This window comes from Bemisia tabaci, chromosome 9 (assembly GCF_918797505.1).
Source record: "Bemisia tabaci chromosome 9, PGI_BMITA_v3".
NCBI lineage: Eukaryota > Metazoa > Arthropoda > Insecta > Hemiptera > Aleyrodidae > Bemisia > Bemisia tabaci.
Window position 1 is genome coordinate 5,651,394 of NC_092801.1, and position 20,817 is coordinate 5,672,210.

The following is a 20,817-nucleotide window of genomic DNA, read 5'->3' on the forward strand; positions in this document are numbered from 1 at the left end:
GATTAGATCCATGCCACAGGTGAATGCACGACTGCTTGGAAATCAAGAATAGCAACGACTAAATGCAATATAAGCTACACGTTTAACTTATCATATTAAGGGTGCGAGCTTGATGGTTGTAGTGTTTGGGGTCGTTCAAGATATTGCACAAAGAGAAATGAAGGGCAGAACAGTTCGGTTTAGGTTGAACCTTAAGAAGCTGTTCAATGAACCAAAAGGCGAGGTATGAATTAAAGCATTCTGATTTCTGAAACATGTTTTTATGGCCAGAATTTCATATAGAACACGATTCGCGCAACAAAAGTTCCTGAATCCAACTCCTAATTGAGATATCAACGTTTTCAATTACATTACCTACGGGAATTTCGAATTCCAAAAAATCGATGAGGCATAAGAAAGTGACCAACCGTCTACCGAAAGCTTTCTGAATTATTTAAAATACACACACTTTACAGGTTTGACCAGATTTTTTGGGGCTCCCCACCCTAGGGATCGGTACCCTTCTCCCACCAAAGATCTCCTACGGGATGTAGGGTATGCGAGAACTGTTTTAGCTGGATCCATAAAAAAGGAAAACATTAAAAATTACCCAATTTTTTAAAATGTTATCATAAATGCGGAAAGCTGCAAAAAACAACACGTTATTTTAGAAAATTGGCAACGTTGCTTTTAAATGTTTTAAATCCAACATAAACATTTAATTTCAGATGAAGCGCTCGCTGCGATATATTTCGATCTTTTAAACGCGTTTAAATGGGCTACGCTCACTGAACACACTGAAAAAAAATCTCGATGTATTTACTAAGAAAAGGGTAAAATTACCAAAAATTCAGGGTTCTATTTGATCCCAGTTTTTTCTTGGTAAAATTACCATTTATGGAATTGGTAATTTTACCGAGAAATGTAGGTAAAATTATTAAACTTTCTCGGTAATTTTACTAGACCTGGGTAAAAACGCCAATATTTTTTATCGACTGTGGTAGAATTACCGAGATAAATTGGCAAAGTTACCGGGAATTGATTACCAATAAAAGTGGTATTCTTACCTGAAAAAAAAACAGTAAAAATATCGGATTTTAGGTAAGCTTACCAGTCTGTCTTGGTTAAATTACCAATAATTGGAAAAAAAAGTGAGATGGTAAAGGTACCGACGGACCTTGGTAAAAACGCCGAGAATTTTTTTTCAGTGTTTATATTTCGATCGTTTTAAATGCTCTTAAATGGGCTACGCTCGGTGTTGCCACATCGCAAGCACGTTCTCAAAGGTGACTGAATGACCGGCAAAAATCATTCCACTGAAACTCACCGAATGTTTACACACGCGGTCATGCTGTTTACGAGGATGCCACGATTGGAAGAAAACGCGGTGTGATCCGCGTTAACCGCGCGCTGAAATTCAGCCGCGGTCGTTGAATTCCAGCAACCGGAGACTCCAGAAGATCTGCTGACAATCGCGATTTCAAAACACCTAGCCGCCGAGTCCGAAACGGGCCCACTGGAATTCGCAATTTTTATTTCTCAGAGGTGACGCTGCGCTGTCTTTCGGTAACGCAAATTAGTGCCGTGAAGTGATAAGCATTTGAAACTTTAAGTGGAGTTGGCTCGGGTTATTTCGGTTCAGGGCGGGTTTGAAAATGGGTGAGTGGTTTTCTCCGTAAACAATTCTGACAACGATGTTCGACTTTTCGAACTGATCATTGGATGACTGAAGTTTTGGCCATTTTTAGGGCTCGATAAGCTGATAATTCCATCGAGTTTTCTTCTTGTGTGTTGAATCCATTGTTCTCGCATTCGATCGAGCTGTTTTCCTCAAACGCTCATGTTTCTAAAATATGCTTTGAAAACAATTTTTGTGCGACTTTCGAGAGGATTTTGCTTATTTTGCTTCTTCCTCTTCTAATTTTTTTCCTTTTCCTTATTTTCAGTTTTGATGAAAAGATATATTTTTCCTCTAATTTTTTCAGTCTTGAAGCTAGAACGGAACGGCTTAGAACTATAGACTAAATGAATGGAGATTCTACTCATTTAAGCCGTTTTTGTGTTTTTATGGATTTTGTAGTTAATCAACGCATTCCAGTTGTTCAGTTTTAGAATCTCATTGTTCCTTTTATTATAACTTTCCATTTTTTTCAAAAATTTGAAGCATAAACCATTTATAAAAGTTTTTTTTTTGTTAAACTTTGGCCACGAGAGGTATAAAAAATTATCGATGAAAAAGAAGCAACGTGGAAGACAGCATACGTATATATTTCCCCGCATTTATTGCTGAATGCAGGATATTTGTTGTCGTTATAAACTTCGCCAATCAAAGGACCGCTCTAAAGATTAGTTCGTCATGCAATAACTAATGACTTTGGCATTATATTTCTCTTTGGTTTTAACTTCTTAGATGAACCTCAATTCGTTGCAAATGGACACTTTAGGACACAGCGTACATCTTTAAATTGCACTCCTACCCAAGTAGCAGATTTCATCGCATAGATTTGCAATAAAATCGCGATTTTATCGACGGCAATTTATCGCAATATTATCAAAGTCTCATGATAAATTTACATAAAATTCCGATTGTATCGAACGCGATTTTGTAGAAATAAAATTGCGGAATGGTCGAAGATTGTCGCTCAGATGTTGTTGATCCTAGCGATTTTATTCCCCAAAAAATCGTAAAAAAACGTGACTGAATTTCAAAATATCGCGATTTTTTCGTTGAAAAATGCTCCTTGGGTACTTACCGATGCAATTGTGCAAGTTGGCAATATCGTTTTTCCTCTACTTAAATCCGCATTAATAATATTGTTTTCGTGCCTCACCAAGAATCGATTGTCTTACATACATTTAAATGGAGGAAAAAAAATGTAGCCAACGGGGTGGAGGGAGGGATGAAAAACGGGAAAAGTCCGTTACGCAGTGCTAGGACGCATCCTTCTCAGGACGAAATACGTTATACCATAACCGCCACTTGTGTTTAAAACACTGGAAAAAAACCACATTGGATCTAGAGTCCAGACTCTTGAAAACATTGACAAGAAAATGGACTCGTGATTCAATCAGATTTAAGCTTAAATCAAAAGGAAATCGGCTCAAATTAAGAGGCTTGGTTCTTGATTTAAGCTTAAATCTGATTGAATCAAGAGTATATTTTTTCTTGTCGATGTTTTTAAGAGTCTGGGCTCTAGATCCGATGTGTTTTTTTCCAGTGAATCTAGTATTTTGTAAATTTAATTTTAAGTTATATTTGATTTGATTGTATTTCTAACTTCTATCTCTTCATTTCACAGATTTGTACGGCAAGCTTTTGCGGATTTTGTGCATATGGGTATTGTATCAAAGAATTCATGTCCTCGCGATACCCCTCACTTTCTTCACGGCAGTTTTGCGATTGTACGTCGAGAAAGGTCTGCTGGCCAAGGAAGAGTCTTTTGTGAGAGGTAAAGCACGGTCATCCCTCTCTTATCTTTTCACTCGTATCTGCATAGTGAGAAAAAATAACTGACGCACAGTGGATCGGGTCAATAGGAGAGGTCGGACAAAATTGGGAAACTATAAAAGCTTATAACTCCGTTTATACAAAACTTCGAGGTTCCAAAATTGGTTCCATTCATTTTCTCGTGAAATTTTCTTCAAGAAACACCCCTTAAAAGTTAAAATGTGACAAAATAAACGTCAAAATTTGCAGTTTTTGTCAAAAATTTCATGTCCGACCTCTCTGATTGACTCGATCCACTGTTCGACGTTTGTGTCAATATCAAAAGTCAATGGAAAGGCCGGATTTTACCTTCTGTCAAACGGAACTAAGCGCCGAGTGTATGCGGCACTCGTGAGCCATGGGCATGTGGCAAGAGCGTCGTGAACAGGGCTCATGAGTTAATTAGTCGTATTCTGCAGTGAAAGGGAAAAACGCCGTATGAACATTCGAGAGTTGCCAAGTTTCTTCGAATAAATTATGTGGTTTTGAGGAAAGTTATGCATATTTCTTCCTAAAATTTCCAGATACATATTTTCGATTCGATTGTCTTTTTGGGGGAAAACAGTGGAGAGCTTCTTAACATTTTTCATGACCGAAATTGTTAAAAACTGGGGTTTTATGGGGTTAAAATCCTGAAAAGTTTCCGGGCCCCCCATGGTACCTGGAGGGTATATCATACCCCCTAGATCCCTCGGTGGGAGGTTTGTCCCCCCAGAACCTAATCCTACATACGCCACTGTTCCCTATGAAGGTATTCTAGTCTAAGTATTTTTCAATCGTGTTTCCTGATAATGTTGATTCGCAGAGGAGCTGTTGGACCGGGAGTACGACTTCATCGTGGTTGGCGGGGGCACGACGGGGAACGTGGTGGGGGCGCGTCTGTCGGAGAACCCTGATTGGACGGTGCTGGTCCTGGAGGCCGGCTACGAGCAGACCTTCTTCACGGAGATCCCGCTGGTGAACACGTTCCTGATCCTGACCGAGTACAACTGGAAGTACCGGGCCCAGCCGCAGGAGGGCATGTGCCTCGGGCTCGAGGGCGGGGTGTGTCCCTGGCCCGCCGGGAAGGGCATCGGCGGCACGAGCAACATCAACGCCATGATCTGGACCCGTGGCAACCGCAGGGATTATGACGACTGGGCCGCTCAAGGCAATCCAGGTACTGTCCACCAAGACAATATATCTGTCAAAGGCAATGGAGATGTTGCATGAGTGAGGATTTTGCGATTTGACTGTTGATTCTTATGCAAAAGTTTGCGAGAAACACGATGGTGCTACTCGTCTTCTCTGAAATCAACTCCCAAGCTCAAGAAAAGCTCTCAAGTTGAGGCCAAAATGGAGGGGATATCCCACGCTATCCTGAGAGTCCATCTCTACATCAAGACAAACTCTCCATGCAAAGATAGGGAGCACATAAATTAGCAGGGCTAGAGTACCTGTATTGTATAGGAAGAGTACCGACAGATCGGTTCAATGGAGGGCTTAGGGCCCAAAAGTGCAGCCACCCTTCTAACCAACTTCTAACGCACAAAATTTCATGCCAGTCTGCAGATTCCAATTCTAACCAAGATGGCCAAGAATGTACAGAAATGAGCGTTCTTCCGCGAAATTGAGTAAATTTATGCAAAAACTGAGTCAAACACGTGCTTAATAAAGGACGGCTCGTAACAATGGTATCAGTAAATCGCTCTGGATAATTGAAATTCATAGGTTGGCTGCCCTTTTGGGCCCTAACTTTATGCGCGGAGGCATCGGTGAAGGCCTGATGGACTTTCGGAGTTTCAGATCTGTTGGTACTCTCCCTATACAGGTACTCTAAGCAGGGCTCTCCTGTTTTCAGTTTTAGAGTCCCCAAATAAAGTGGCAGCCCTGTCAATGTATTTGCTCCCTATCTTTGCATGGAGAGTTTGTTTTGATGTAGAGGTGGACTCTCAGGATAGCGTGGGATATCCCCTCCATTTTGGCCTCAACTTGAGAGCTTTTTTTTAAGCTCGGGAGTTGATTTCAGAGAAAAGCAGTGGCACCATCGTGTTTCTCGCAAACTTTTGAAGAATAAACAGTCAAATCGCAAAGTCCTCACACATGCAACATCTCCATTAAGGCCGTTTGTAAAATCTCTCGTCAACCTCTGGCCATCAAACCAGTGGTCAGACTCTGACCAGCAGTCAATCTGCTAATCAGGCTAACTACTGGTTTGCGAGAGAGAACAAAGGCTGACCGGGACTTGATCTGAAGAAAACCGGGAGTTATACACACCTACCTCTGGTCAAGCTCTGGTCAGCTCAAACCACCACTTTGATAAGCGTTTGACCAGAGGTCTTACAATCGGCCCTTTAAGTCAAATCAGACATTTTATCAAATGCCTAGGCCGGTAAGAAAATTTGGATAGTTTACGAAATTCTGTAAATTTATGGCGACGAGTCCACGGATTTTCAATATTTTGGGAAGAATAACTCTTCAAATCCGCGAACCCTCCTTGCTCTTCCCTTTTCAAATGCCTCTCACAGATGTAAATGTTGACGTTTTTAAAAATTCCTGTTTAATAAAATTCTGACAACTTCAAGATAAATGTGCGTTCAGGAACCGAAAATCGTTTAAAATACTATTGTATGCTGCATACGTTTACAGAGAATTCTCTTTTACAGGAGTAACGATTCATTTTTTCTAAAATTCGGAAAATAATCAAAATTTCAATCTCGACTATTAGCTTAGGCATTTGACAAAATGCCTGATTTTACTATTTGCCTCCGACATATATTTCGAGGGTGAAACTGCAAAAATTCATATCTCGGTTACAGTGTTGCGAAATTTCTGCTCTTTTTTTGTTTTTTGAAAGGAGACCAAACCAACATCTTGGTTTGAAGCTTTTACAGAATATTTTTTATACAGAGAAGAAAAATCACCGAAATTCTCAAAAGATGACTTTCGCGGGAGTTTTCCATGTAGAAAATAAAGTATGACAGGAAGTCTGCAACGCCGCAAACCGAGATACATATTCCTGTAGTTTTACCATCGATTTTTGAGACCCCGCATACCCAGGTTAAGAGTATCTACAAAAGCTTTAAAGACTTTAGACGACCATTAAACTTTAAAACCGTCTCAAAGTGACGGTTTATCTAATGATTTTTTCACCAATTTTATAGGATCTAATCGTAGCGTTCCCATCTTACATGGATGCGCAATGAACCGTTTTTACATGTTGAATAAAACATTTATTTATAACATTTATAACATTTAATTATAACATTATAACATTTTTTTATTCACCATGTAAAAACGGTTCAAACGGTGACAAAGAAAGGCGACGATTTTCAAACTTACTTCGAGGTTCCTTGAGATCACGGGACTTTAACGATGGTGAATACGCAATGAGATGACTGCAGTGCAAAGAGTGTCTTGCTAGAATGAAGGCGCTGCAAAAAGTATCTCGACGGAACTAAGACACCGCAAACTGTATCTCGTTAAATTGAAGGAGCTCTTCGAGGAGTAGCTTGTTCGACGCACTGCGAAAAGTATCTTGTCAGAATGAAGGAACTACGAGAATATCTCGTCAGAATAAAAAAACACCGAAATAATAACCTCGTTAGAATGAAGACACGACGGACAATGTTTCGTCCGAATGAAGACGCAGCAAAAAGTATCTCGGAAATAAGACAACGCGAAACAGTATTCGTTAAAATGAAGGTGCCCCGAGGAGAAGCTTGTTTGATTCACTGCAAAAAGTAGTTTTCGGGATAAAGGAACTACAAAAATATCTCTTCAGAATAAAAAAAAACACCGAAAAAAAATCTCGTTAGAATGAAGACACGGCGGACAATGTTTCGTCGGAATGAAGACGCAGCAAAAAGTATCTCAGAAATGAGACAGCACGACAGGTAGGTTTCTTGTTAAAATGAAGGCGCTGCGAGGAGTAGCTTGTTTGGCCCACTGCAAAAAACTGTTTGTTTTCGGAATGAAGGAGCTACAAAAATATCTCTTCAGAATAAAAAACACCGAAAAAAAAAAAATCTCGTTAGAACGAAGACACGACGGAAAACGTTTCGTGAAAATAGTATCTCGTGGGAATGAAGGCGCATATAGAAATATGTCGTTAGACTCAAGGTGCAGCGAGGAGTATCTCGGCAGAATGAAGGCGCTAAATTGAACTCCGCCGGACGCGAGCGACACCGACTGTGGACTGCCACCGTACTTTCCGCGCTCGCACTTATCAAGTTAAATGAAGCGAAAAATTCTAGAAAGCTCCGCGCGCCCCCAAACTAAAGCACGCGAAATGAGGAGGTTATTCAGCGCACCCCTGGCGTAAGGGCGTATCTTAATTCAACGTGAGCCCTGTTTTACATATAAACCAGTGCTTTCTGGGGCTCATACGGAAATCGAGTAAACGCCGCGTTATGTTGGTATCGAGAGTAGGAAGTCGCTAACGCCCTGCCGCGACATCCCTGGGGATTATTTATCAGAGCTAGTTACCCAAGTCCCTCGTCCAGGGATCTAATCGTGAGAGCCCTTCCGTGCACGCGATATTTTCATTCGGGCCTGTTGACGCACGGTCTTTAGCGCACCGCTCTCACAAGTTACGTCGGTGATGCGTGAATAATCGATTATCGATATTTCCCTATTTGAGGCTACGGTTAATAATCGATTTTGAAGGTGTTCGTTGCGATGCCCCGTCTATCGATCCTTCTCCACGGGTTTAAATGGCGGATCAATCGATATATCGAAAAGCACGCCACGCCTTTACATAGCTCTGTAATGAGTGGCTCGTGCCGAAAGTAGACACGAAGACTTGCGGATTAACGTAGGCATTTCGAGCGTGTCCGTCGGGATAAGAAATTAAATTACTTTGCCGCTTGCGCGCTGGAAAAGATGGAATCGTTGAAGAGAAGTTTGTTATTTTTAGCTCGAGAGCCACCGTTTTCCGACTTTTGAAGGGTTTCCCTGGCTTTATTTAGCTCCCCTCGAGATTTCAAGATTCCCGGACTCGCCTATTTTTTCTATTTTTACGATGCTCGGTACTATCCGTGATCTTTTCAAATGTAGAAGTATAATCTTCGGTTACTGAGATCGATTTTAGGTTTTATTTAGCATTTGGGACATCAAAGTTTCGGTTCAGGTATTTGGAGCCATTGGCGGATCCAGCAAATTGGCAACCTTGTTTTTCTCCATTTGAACCTAAGGAAATGCATCGATTCTTGGAAGAGCCAGGTGCTCTGACGAGAATCGATAATTTAACATAGGTTTCAACGGAGGGAATCTCAGCGTCACCATATTGCTGGGCCCGTCTCTGTTTGGAGCTAGTTTTCATTAAAACTGCACTTCGGTGGACATGGATTAAGTCTGCGGTGGAGAATGTAAGGTATTAGTTTATTACGGTTACCTGCATATAATTTCGGTTCCATGACGGAAAATTTTTGTTAATGGATTGAAATTCAGTTTTTTTTTGAAGGAGAACTTATTTTACCTGGACCGAAAACTTTGGCGTCCTGCACGAATCGAAATTTCCTTTACCGTGCAGTTTTTCATCAGAATTTAAGTAAAATTCCCTGATTTATTTCCACTTTTCCGGATATTCTAAATTTTCCTGACATTCGCACTGAAAACAGATTACATTACATCTCAATAATATTGACGGTGTCAACGCGATTTCCAAAGTAAATAATTAGAACCTCACGGTTGTAGTTTTTCTAAATTTCTTAAATTCGTACATCATTTCCTTCAACCGACTCATTCATACATTTTTGTCTTTGCTGCAACGAACGTTTTCTTCTAAAAAGGAAAGTTTTGCAGTTATGGCAGCTAAACAGTTTTTATTGTTGCAAATAAACTTCTTCAACGTCAAATTTCACTTGGCAGGATTTGTACCTACCTTGAAGCAAGGATTTAATTTCCCTATAAATCGCGGAACGTCCTACGCAACGGTTTCTTTACCTCTACTGAAGTTTTCTTTGTGCATATCTGTGTACAAATCGGCGGCAATCAAGTTATGTTTTTACATAGAGAAGATCATCGACATCTCGCATGATATGGATTACTCTATCAAAAGCAACCCTTACATTAGCTGAATAATGAAAAGTTAAGAACAGCCCAGTGATAAATTGGATTAGCATTGAGAGACCTAACAAAGATCCAAAATTTCAAAAATAGGAAATATTTGAAGGAGACCTCAAATCTACGATAAAATTATTGATTTGATTAAAATTAGATTTACGAACAAACTTATAGTTATTATACATTTACAAAATCCTCCTTTCTTCAATCTTTTTCAATCTTTTGAACCTTTGATTTGTCAATTTGAATTATTTTTATTCTAACTTTTAATAAAATTAACCAAAACCACCACTAACCAAGATACAACGTTTCCGGATGCAATACAAAATCCCTGCCCATAAGAAAAACGCGAGCCACACGCACACCAAACGGTTCAGGTGTTGCACGTTGTTATGGCCTGGTTACACGATCAAATTCCGTCAAATTCCGATCAAATGGTGACTGGTGCGCACTATCTACCCTCAAATTTCTACGGCCTGCAATAATTTGATGGTAGATGATGGAACTGTGGGGCTCATCCTTCATCTGATTTCCACACAACCGTGTTTATTTCATGCTTAGATCAATCAACACGCTGTTTTAATTATTTTACTCATCAATCTAGATAACTCTCGACCGCCATCTTGATCATCATTTTGATCGGAATTTGACGGAAATTTGAGCGTGTAACCAGCCCATACCAATTAGAACTACATACGACGGGAGTAGGGGAAACGTGACGATTGAGGCGCGCACAGTGCCGTTCGCGCAATGCGTGAAGTATCCATGCAGTCTTGTAGGCACTGACACGACACTCGCATGACAGCGCGTACCATGCGGTACGCGCATTGCGTGAAGTATTCACGCGATCTCGCAGGCGCTGGCATGCGTTCGCGCGTCTAGCGCGATCATTTGAACACAAATCGACTTCATTTGTTGAAGTTTTCGCAGATTATCTTCGCACAGGGAAGGGAATTACGGCAGTTTGTAAGAGCTGACGTTGGGTAATTTCTCTTTAAAAAATAAAGTATGACAGGAGGTCTGCAAATTCGAGATGCATGATTGTGGACCTATAATGTTAATATGTTCAAAATAAAGAAAAGCGTCCATTTCAATCCCAGAGGAAATGACCCGTACTCCCATTTTTCTACTTTTTATATTTTTCTTTTCACCAAATGATTTCCAAACTGCCGGCGATCACTTGTCGCTCGTGGCTCATATATTGCGCAGCACTTTCTATGGTAAAATTAATAGTAAAAGAAGGGTAAAAAACAAGAGAAGTACACCAATAGAACTGCATTTTGCAATTTGAAACTATAAATTCTGGCTCATCTGAAAAAACACTTGTAAGCACTTAGGGAAACTAATGGTACATACGTTGTTATTAAACCAGGCCAGAATTTATAGTTCCAAATTGCAAAATGCAGTCCAATAAATACTGGAATCTCTAAAATTAGGAAACTCCAACTTGCCTTACGTAATACATCAAGCGCACTACCACTGAAGTACATTAGTACATTCCTTAGCACATTCAGTAAGGGAGAGTGTGTAAGTTTTCTAATTTTTATATTCTAACTCTATTCCAGATTAATTACTGTTTTTAGGTTTTCGACCACCATTCCAGTGTCTGATCGTCACAATACTGTCTCTATTACAGGTTGGAGCTACTCAGAGGTTCTACCTTACTTCCTGAAGAGCGAAAACTACACGATCCCCGAGTTAGAGGACTCGCCATGGCACTCGAACAAAGGCCCCATCGAGGTAGGCTACGCGCCGTACAGGACCCAAATGCTCAACGCTTTCCTCGAGGCCGGTAAAGAACTTGGTTTCCAGCTCGTCGATTACAACAACCCTAACACCCACGTCGGGTTCTCCGCCATCCAAGCATCTCAAGGTAGGCACACGTAAAGTTACTTAATTAGAAGAGGATTGGCATGTCAAAGTTCGAAAATTCATCAGGCCTTCAACGACACCACTGAATTTAAGTTGAATCGTCTTCTCTCAAAATTCGAATAATGGCTCAGTTGCGCTGGTCACAGATTCATGTTTGGGTGGTTTAATCTTACACATTAGCCAAAAATGATGAGATGTTTCCGATTGCCGAATTACGGGTACATCGTCTATCCAAAAATACAGTGTATGACGTCATTCACTGCGGTTGAACCATTGATAACAGCGTCATTTCAAAAATGATTCTGAAATTATTTTTTTAAAAAAAATGTCAAAATTATTGTCGAATTTAGCATGCGGCCAATCTTACAATATTTATATGAATCGTTTCAGACATATTTCTTGTTTTACCGAGGACTTTAGTGTAAAAACCATAGAGTACACAGAGACATATCGACGGTGAAACTACCAAACCACGTATCTCGGTTTGCGACGTCGCAGACTTCCTGTCATACTTTATTTTTTAAATGAAAAACTACTTAACGTCCAGTCTTGAAAATGTCTGTGATTTTTCCTCTTCTTCTGAAGAAAATTCTGTGAAAATTTCAAGGAATGATATTGGTTTGGTCTACTTCAAAAAAATAAAATGCGAGCGTAGATTTTTAAACACCGCAAACGAGATACGTGGTTTGGTAGTTTCACCGTCGATATTAGGAATGAAGGAGCTGGCGCCCCTTTTAAGTATTTTCCAGTCACCGAATTCCATGACTCCTGAGCGGTGCCGGATCACCATTTCGGTACATAATCGATTGTTTTCGATACACGGGGACCCGGTCATCCGAAATACGCAAAGAGGTTATGAATTATCACGTACATCGCCATTTTGGATCGAAAATGTATCGAAAAGGTAACCGAATCTTGGCGCACACCGGGCTCGGAACTCGTTGACCAGAACATGACCCCAGATCACTTCATTATATTGCGACTCTATGCACTCTTTGGTAAAAACCCGTATGTTGTACCAAAGTTACATCGACGGTGAAACTACCAAACCACGTATCTCGTTTGCGGTGTTTAAAAATCTACGCTCGCATTTTATTTTTTTGAAGTCGACCAAATCAATATCATTCCTTGAAATTTTCTCAGAATTTTCTCCGCACAAAGAGGAAAAATCACAGAAATTTTCAAGACTAGACGTTAAGTAGTTTTTCATTTAAAAAATAAAGAATGACAGGAAGTCTGCGACGTCGCAAACCGAGATACGTGGTTTGGTAGTTTCACCGTCGACATAGAGTACATAGAGTCGTAATGTAAGTGGGAGAGCTGGCGCCATTTTTAAGCATTTTCCATGTCCCGAATTCCGAGACTCCTGTGTGACGCCGGGTCACTTTTTCGATACATAATCGATTGTTTGCGATACACGGGTACCCGGCCATCCGATGACAACAACAACAACAACAACAACAAAGGAGATAGGAATTACCACGTATTCCACACCGCCATTTTGGATCGAAAATGTATAGAAAAAGCGACCCGAACTCGGCGCACACCGGGCTCGGAATTCGTCGAGCAGAACATGGCGCCAGCTCTCCTATTTACATTACGACTCTATGTACTCTATGCAAAGTTACACCGTTCTCACGTGTTTATTTTTGCGTAGGTCACGGCCGACGGACCTACTCGAAAGAGTACCTGAAAAACGCGCACTGGCGGAGCAACTTATTCGTTTTGCAGCTATCCCTGGTGACGAAGATCCTGTTGAACCGCGACAAAATAGCGTACGGCGTCCGGGCCGAGATCAGGGGTAAACAAGTGACCTTTCGGGCCCGCAAGGAGGTCATCCTGTGCGCGGGAGCTTTTAACTCCCCCAAACTCCTCATGCTCTCAGGGATCGGCCCGAGGGACCATCTTGAAGAACTCGGTATCAAAGTCATCACCGAGCTTCCCGGAGTCGGCCAGAATCTCCAGGTATTCTACTCAACGCCTTTTCATCTGTTATTTCTTTCAAATGGATTTTTTTGGTTTGTTTATTTACCACCAAAAGGTTTAAATACAGAATCAAATTACATCCAATCGAATGAGAGACAACACAAAAAAACAGTAAAATTACCAGTGGAAAGTTATAACTAGATAACTATAGACTTTATATAAACTTTTGGATGGCTGCTTTTCGAAAAAAAAATTAATTTTACTAAAATAAATGGGAATGGACTCCCATTTATTTTAGTAAAATTAATTTTTTTTTCGAAAATACAAGTTATTATTATTTTTTTTTTTTTTAAACAAGTTCACATCATGCTCTCTCATTGTATATAAGTTAGTACCACTTTAATGAAATATTACGTCGACTTTTAAAATGTAAGAATATGAATAAAAGTATTATCTTTAATGGAAAAAAGAAAAAAATCACATGCACCTATCGCAACTTAGGAAACGCTGAATTTACGGTTATAAAGAAGGGGGAGGGGGAGGGTTTAATAAAGTAAAGTATGAATTTTGGTCAAAAGGAGTATAAAGATGCAATTAATGTTACGTTTCATGGATTAATTTAACTTTGTCAGCTGAAAAAATCGTCATGAGACAAAAATACAAAATCTTGAAATTATCGCGTTTTTAGCCGATTTTGAGGATTTTTAGCAAAAATTGGGAACGCATGATGACATGAACAAAATTTTTTCTTTAAAGTACCCTAACATATGCTCTTACTGTGAAATTTTCAGAACCCTAGCTCAATTACAATGTTGTTTAAAAAAATCGTCAAAATGGGCAAAATTCTGCATTTTGCCCTATTCCGGGGGGTAGTTTTTGGCCGTGCGCAACCCTTAAAAATTTTTTTAGAATTTTTTTCTTTAGTGCAATCTTATTTGTATGAGTGGGGTCAACGATTTAGAGGGTACCATCATCAAAATTCGGAGGTGACCCTCAAAGTGGGACACCCTACCTAACAGGGGTACTTCACGCATTGCGTAATGCGTGAAGTATCCCTGTTAGGTTTGTAGGCGCCAATGCGTGTGTCGCGCTGGACGACCCGCGCCGCGGCGCGCGGCGCCGCTTCAAGCAACTTGGGAGATGATTTCAGAGAAAACCAGTGGCACCATCGTGTTTCTCGCGAACTATCACATAAGAATCAGGAGTCAAATCGTAAATTCCTTACACAAGCAACATCTCCATTGTACTCATTCCAGGAGCACACATCCATGGCGGGACTGACTTTCCTGGTGAACAGCACGAAAGGGATCACGACCTCGCTTCTCGTCGACACGATCCCTGACACATTCACGGAGTGGTACTTGCACGGCACAGGGATATTGACCCTCATGGGCTGCGAGGGACTGGCATACGTCAAGACTAAATACGACGAGTTCCCCGACGAGGATGTCCCTGATATCGAGTTTATCTTCGTCCCTGCCTCCTTGGGCTCTGACAAGGGACTCGATCTTCGCAAGGGGATGGGAGTCACCGACCAAATCTACAATTCGGTAAAATAACATTTTTTTCTTAATTTTTCTTTTGACTTACAGAGGTTTTTGCTAGTGATTTGATCTAGAAAATCTAAAAATTGCAAGGACAAATGGATTGCATTTTGCAAAAAGGAACCAAGAGAATTCCAATATTGTTAAGATTGTGCAACTAACAATCTTTATAATACAATCACCGACATTATGCAAAAAGTTAAATTTCCAAAGGTGATTTTCGTCTTGAATTTATAGTTTATTGGAGGTAAAGATAAATTTTAATTAGATGACCAGTCCATAGGGTTAGAAAGTTTCACAATCTTAGCAACATTGGAATTCTTGTGGTTCCTTTTTGCAAAATGCAATGCACATATTCATAATTCTCCTATAAAATCAAGTATATTCTGAGAGGAAATTTGGCAACATTCAAATATTCGTACGAAGTTCTTCATTTCTTTTTGAATCGATTGAAAGTTTTCCCTTGGAAACCTTGAGCCTTGAGCAATACTGCCGTGCTAAGGAAGAACGCCGTATGAACATTTGAATGTTGCCCAATTCCCTCTCAGAAAATATTTAATTTGGGAGAAAATTATGAATATTTGTCCTTGCAATTTTTAGATTTTTAGATCAAATCACGAGCAAAATCTTCTGTAAAATTGGAAGAGAAATATTCACAAAACTCCGAAATTTCCATTTTCCGAAAATTTATGATTTGCAGATGGAGATTTTGCAACGCCTGCGGGTTCATACGGCGTTTTTCCTTAGTACAACAGTATATCAATGGTCAAAGTGATAAACCACGCATCTTCATTGTGATGTTTCAAAATTCTCGGTCCTATTTTTTTTCCAGAAAAAACGTGCCAAATTCATAGTGTGAGATTCATACAAAATATTTGGCGAGGAAGCAAGAAAAATCAAGGAAGTTTCCAAGAAATTACGTTGACAAGTTTTCCAGATCAAGTATTACAGGAAGTCTGTAACGGGAAAACGTGGCTCCGCACTTTGGCCATCGATTTGATTTCATAATGTTTGAAATTGGTACTGTGTCCACTAGTCTATTGCATCCAGACGTCGCGTTCTCGCTTAAGAAAGCAAGAACGCCTTCATTTCTTCCGCATGCAACACAGACATCCCTCAGGCACGAATAGTTGCATCCGAACGTTGCCATTCCGTACGCCAGAGCGCCTTGATTTTTGGCTCATTTGGACCATTTTACAACAAGGACTACAATTTCTGGCTCATACGTAAAAACACCTATCTGCATAATGATACTAATGCCGTAAGTGTTATTTCTGTAAGATGAGCTAGAAATTATTGAAGCCCCTAATAATTGCAAAATATGGTCCATTTAGCATATCTCCTCACTTCGAATTCGTTTTGTCGGTCTTTTGCTCCACCTGATTTTGAGCAAAATTACTCAAAATTTGTCGACTGAGGGACTTGGAGGACGAGACGCATAAGTGCAGTTTCTGAAAAAAATTGAGTTATTAACGATTTCAAGTAAAACTAGTATTAATGAATTTTCTGTGAAAAATTCGCTCTAAAAATTCCAATTTTTACGCATCACAAAGTCAGTTTGAACTTTCTTTCCGCCACTAGGATCCATGTAATTTCGAGACTTCAAACACATATTTCTTGACAAGCAAAACTGCACTTATTCGCCTTGTCCTCCAAGCCCCTCAATTGCGAATTGGATTGCATTTTGCAAGAAGGAACCAGGAGCATTGCAATATTGCTACAATTGTGCAACTTCTTTTGCCACGGAGGAAAAACCTGATCATCCATTAACACTTTGTATTTCACTCGCTGAAAACTGCAAATTTAAGACAAAAATTATCATGTAAATTTCATATTTTTTCATGATTTCAGTAATGTTATCGCGAAGAATGAAGTTGCACGATCTTAACACCATTGCAATGCTTCTAGTTCCTTTTTGCAAAATGCAATCCAATCGTGGTCCATTTCCCACACTGGAAAAAAAACACATTGGATCTAGAGTCCAGACTCTTGAAAACATTGACAAGGAAATTACTCTTGATTCAATCGGATTTTTGCTTGAATCAAAACGAAACCCGCTTAAATTAAGAGGTTTGGTTCTTGATTTAAGCTAGATTCTGATTGAATCAAGAGTACTTTTTCTTGTCGATGTTTTTAGGAGTCTGGACTCTAGATCCAATGTGTTTTTTTTTTTTTTTTTTTTTCCAGTGCATGTTTCTTAGCTTCGAATTCGTTTCATCAGTCTATTCAATTACTCAAAATTTGTCAACTTGTCTCGTGGTTGAATTGTCTGCAACGTCTCAAACCAAGGAGCGAAAACTCGTTAAATCACACCGGAAAAAAAAAAAAAAAAACATATTGGATCTAGAGTTCAGACTCTTAAAAACATCGACAAGAAAAAATACTCTTGATTCAATCGGATTTTTGCTTAAATCAAGAACTAAGCCTCTTAATTTGAGCGGATTTCCTTTTGATTTAAGCTTAAATCTGATTGAATCAAGAGTATTTTTTCTTGTCGATGTTTTTAAGAGTCTGGATTCTAGATCCAATGTGTTTTTTTTCCAGTGCATGTTTCTTAGCTTCGAATTCGTTTTATCAGTCCATCCTAGAGTCCCTTTATACTGAGAGTCAAGACAACACCCCCTCATGGAGTCACAAACGAGAATAAAGATTACACAAATTGAACGTTTCTCGTAATCTTTGATCGGCCCATCCTCGAATTCCTTTCTCCGTTCCTTCCCTCATTTCGTTTGTTCCGTGTCGAACCCGTAATTCCTCGGTCCATTCTAGATTATAATATTTGCAATTGGGGTAAATGTAATCGTGATTCCCGTTTGTGACACTAAGGAGGCCTAAAATACGGCAACCAATCAGAAACAGATTCACATTGTCTTGACTCTCAGTATATAGGGACTCTAGACCATCCAATTCCGAGCAAAATTACTCAAAATTTGTCAACTTGTCTCGTGGTTGATTTCATTCTGTCGATTTGTGTCGTAGGTTTACAAGCCGGTGGAAGACCGCGACGCGTGGAGTATCTGGCCGATGATATTGTACCCCAAGAGTCGCGGGGAGGTTCGGCTGGCTGATCGGAACCCTCATTCGGCCCCACTTCTCTACGCCCGCTTCGGGACTGACCGCCGGGATCTGGACGTCATCGTCGAAGGGATCAAGTTGGCCATCGGGCTCTCGGCCACCAAGGCCTTCCAGGTAAGAAAAAAGTTGAATATTTTAAAATTGTACATTCTGAGGGTTTATCATGTTGTATGGTTCATAATTGGACGTATTTCTATGAAATGGAACTAAGCGCCATAGGGTGAGGAAGGTAGAGGGGGGCTTGGATTGGCGTCGGGCTCGTTCCGTCCTATACTCACAATGCTTTTCCATGGCGCTTAGTTCCGTTCGACAGAACGCGCTATCCGGCATTCTAAATTCCTCAAAAGGAACTCCATTTGACTGAAATACGTCCAATTTGTTTACTGAAATATCTGATTTGCGTATAGCAGTATGGAATTTTTTCTAAGGATTTGTGTGAAAATTAATGACTCCTTTTGACCAAAAATCAAATTCTTAAATTTCTCTTTTCTTACGTGCTCCCACGGTCTAGGTAAGAAAAGCGTGAAAGTTTGCATACTTTTTCGTTCTGAGGGTTTTATTATATTGTTTTGTCCATCATTTGTTTGCTGAAATATTTGACTTGCGTGGAACATGATAGAATTTTTTCCAAGTATTTTTCTAAAAATCAATAATTCATTTGGACTAAAAATCAAATTTTTAAAGTTCTCTTTTCCTACGTGCTCCCACGGTCCATGGTAAGAAAAGCGTGAAATTTTGTATAATTTTTCCGTAGCACGGCAGTATACGAGTTTAATCTTGAAATTTTCCTTGCGCAGGCCCTGGGCAGCGAGCTGGTGACAATCCCGATCCCGGGTTGCGAGGCGTGGCCGTTCGGTACGGACGAGTACTGGGAGTGCGCGGCGCGGACCATCACGACGCAGCTCCACCACCAGTGCGGGACCTGCAAGATGGGCCCCGCGACAGACCCCACGGCCGTCGTCGACGCCCAGCTCCGGGTCTACGGCGTCCACAACCTTCGCGTCGCCGACGCCTCCATCATCCCGACCCTCCCGGCAGCCCACACCCAGGCCCCCTGCTACATGATCGGCGAGAAGGTCGCCGACATGATCAAGGAGGAGTGGATGCCCGAATACGTCCCCGAACACCTCCGCTACCTCAATATCAAGCAGTTCGCCGTCCCTGAAAACGAGGTTCCGGTCCAGTGATTACTCGCGAGTCTATTCGGGGTGATTATTTGAAATTAATAGACAAAACTATAGACTAAGCCGCCGTGCTAAGGAAGGACGCCGTTCATACGCATAGAGTACACCGAAAAAAATAATATGCTGTTTTAGCACCTAGGATGTTAAAAATGTGTCTAGTGATCCCAAGATGACGCCTTAACTGCCTGCACAGTTAAATTTGCATTTACATGATGTAAAAATAACTGCAAAGGCAGTAAAGACAACAACCTCGGATCACCAGACACATTTTTAACATCCTAGGTGCTAAAACAGCATATTATTTTTTTCTGTGTACATAGAGTCGTAATGTATGTGGGTGAGCTGGCGCCACTTTTAAGCATTTTCCAGGTCCCGAATTCCGAGACTCCTGTGTGACGCCGGGTCACTTTTTCGATACATGATCGATTGTTTGCGATACACGGGTACCCGGCCATCCGATGTAAACAAAGAAGATAGGAATCACCACGTATTTCACACCGCCATTTTGGATCGCACATGTATCGAAGAAATGACCCGAACTCGGCGTACACCGGGCTCGGAACTCGTCGAGCAGAACATGGCGCCAGCTCTCCCATTTACAGTACGACTCTATGTACTCTATGTTCATACGGCGTTCTTCCTATGTGAACTGTGTTATATTTCTAAATTAAGTCAAATATGTTAGAATTTTGTTGAACCTTTGTTACATCCGGATGCATTTATGTTTCCATTTTCCTCTAATGTGTGCCAATTATTAATCCGCGAGTCTTGCGTTGTTAAGCGTAGATAGAGTCCAGAAGTTTATGCACTTCTAGACTACAACAGAGGATGGTCTGACGTCAGTATTACATGGAAAGTAAATGCAACAAGCAAGATGGCAGATCTTCTGTCGCGGTCCAAAGGTGCGTAAACTTATTCGGCCTGGACTCCAGTAATCTGGTTGCGTAAAATGTAAAAGAAAGAAAAGTATTTCAAGTCGAAAAGTCCAGAAGTGTGTATGATGTTTGAGACTTTCAGTCGGACTATTTAGGACTGAAACTGAAAACTGTAAACAGAAACGGGGAGACAAATATCAGTAGTTGGGCTCTTAATTGTAAGTTGTGATTAAATTTTTGATAAAAAAAAAATTCCAAAGAACTCTTTTCCTTGTCACTACAATAATGGATCATCATGACACGGGAAATTTTCGTCGAGGTGATGGAATTTTATTCTGGGTTCATGCGTCCCTCGTCTCTCTTGCAACAAAGAAAATTTCCATTGTAAATATGCGATAATATATTGAAAATATGCGGGACAAAAAAAGTTTAAGAGTAGTTTCATTGGTTTTTTCGTGACATTTCTTTTCAGGTACACACCTTGAAATTGAATTTGTGCCGGAATAAACATCAAAATTTGAAATTTTAGCCGCAAACATGTTCGACCTGCCCTATTAGCGCGTTTCACTGTCCCAAGTAGCATTTCTCAACAGAAAAATTGCGATATTTGGAAATTAAGCTGCGATTTTTTGGCGATAAAATTGATAGGATCATCAACATCTGAGCGATTATCCTCGATCTTGTCGAAATTTTATCTCTTTAAAATCTCTTTCGATAAAATCGAAATTATATCTCAATTTATCACAATTTTTTTTTATTACACGATGAATCACCGTCGATATAATCGCGATTTTATCACAAGTTTAAGCGATCGAATCGCAATTTTTCAT

At 40.3% G+C, this 20,817-nt stretch overlaps 2 protein-coding genes across 2 annotated transcripts in view; one reads left to right on the forward strand and one right to left on the reverse strand.

The window, feature by feature from the left end:
* Positions 1-20,817, reverse strand: part of Syt14 (Synaptotagmin 14) — a 101,734-nt gene that overhangs the window by 67,876 nt on the left and 13,041 nt on the right. The gene's annotated exons all lie outside the window — the stretch shown is intronic.
* LOC109035152 (glucose dehydrogenase [FAD, quinone]) lies at positions 1,479-20,245 on the forward strand. The gene is made up of 8 exons (XM_019048667.2): positions 1,479-1,638; positions 3,279-3,428; positions 4,272-4,625; positions 11,148-11,384; positions 13,041-13,348; positions 14,566-14,859; positions 17,833-18,042; positions 18,726-20,245. Exons 1-8 carry the CDS (start codon positions 1,635-1,637, stop codon positions 19,113-19,115), a joined length of 1,947 nt encoding a protein of 648 aa, XP_018904212.2. The 5' UTR covers positions 1,479-1,634; the 3' UTR covers positions 19,116-20,245.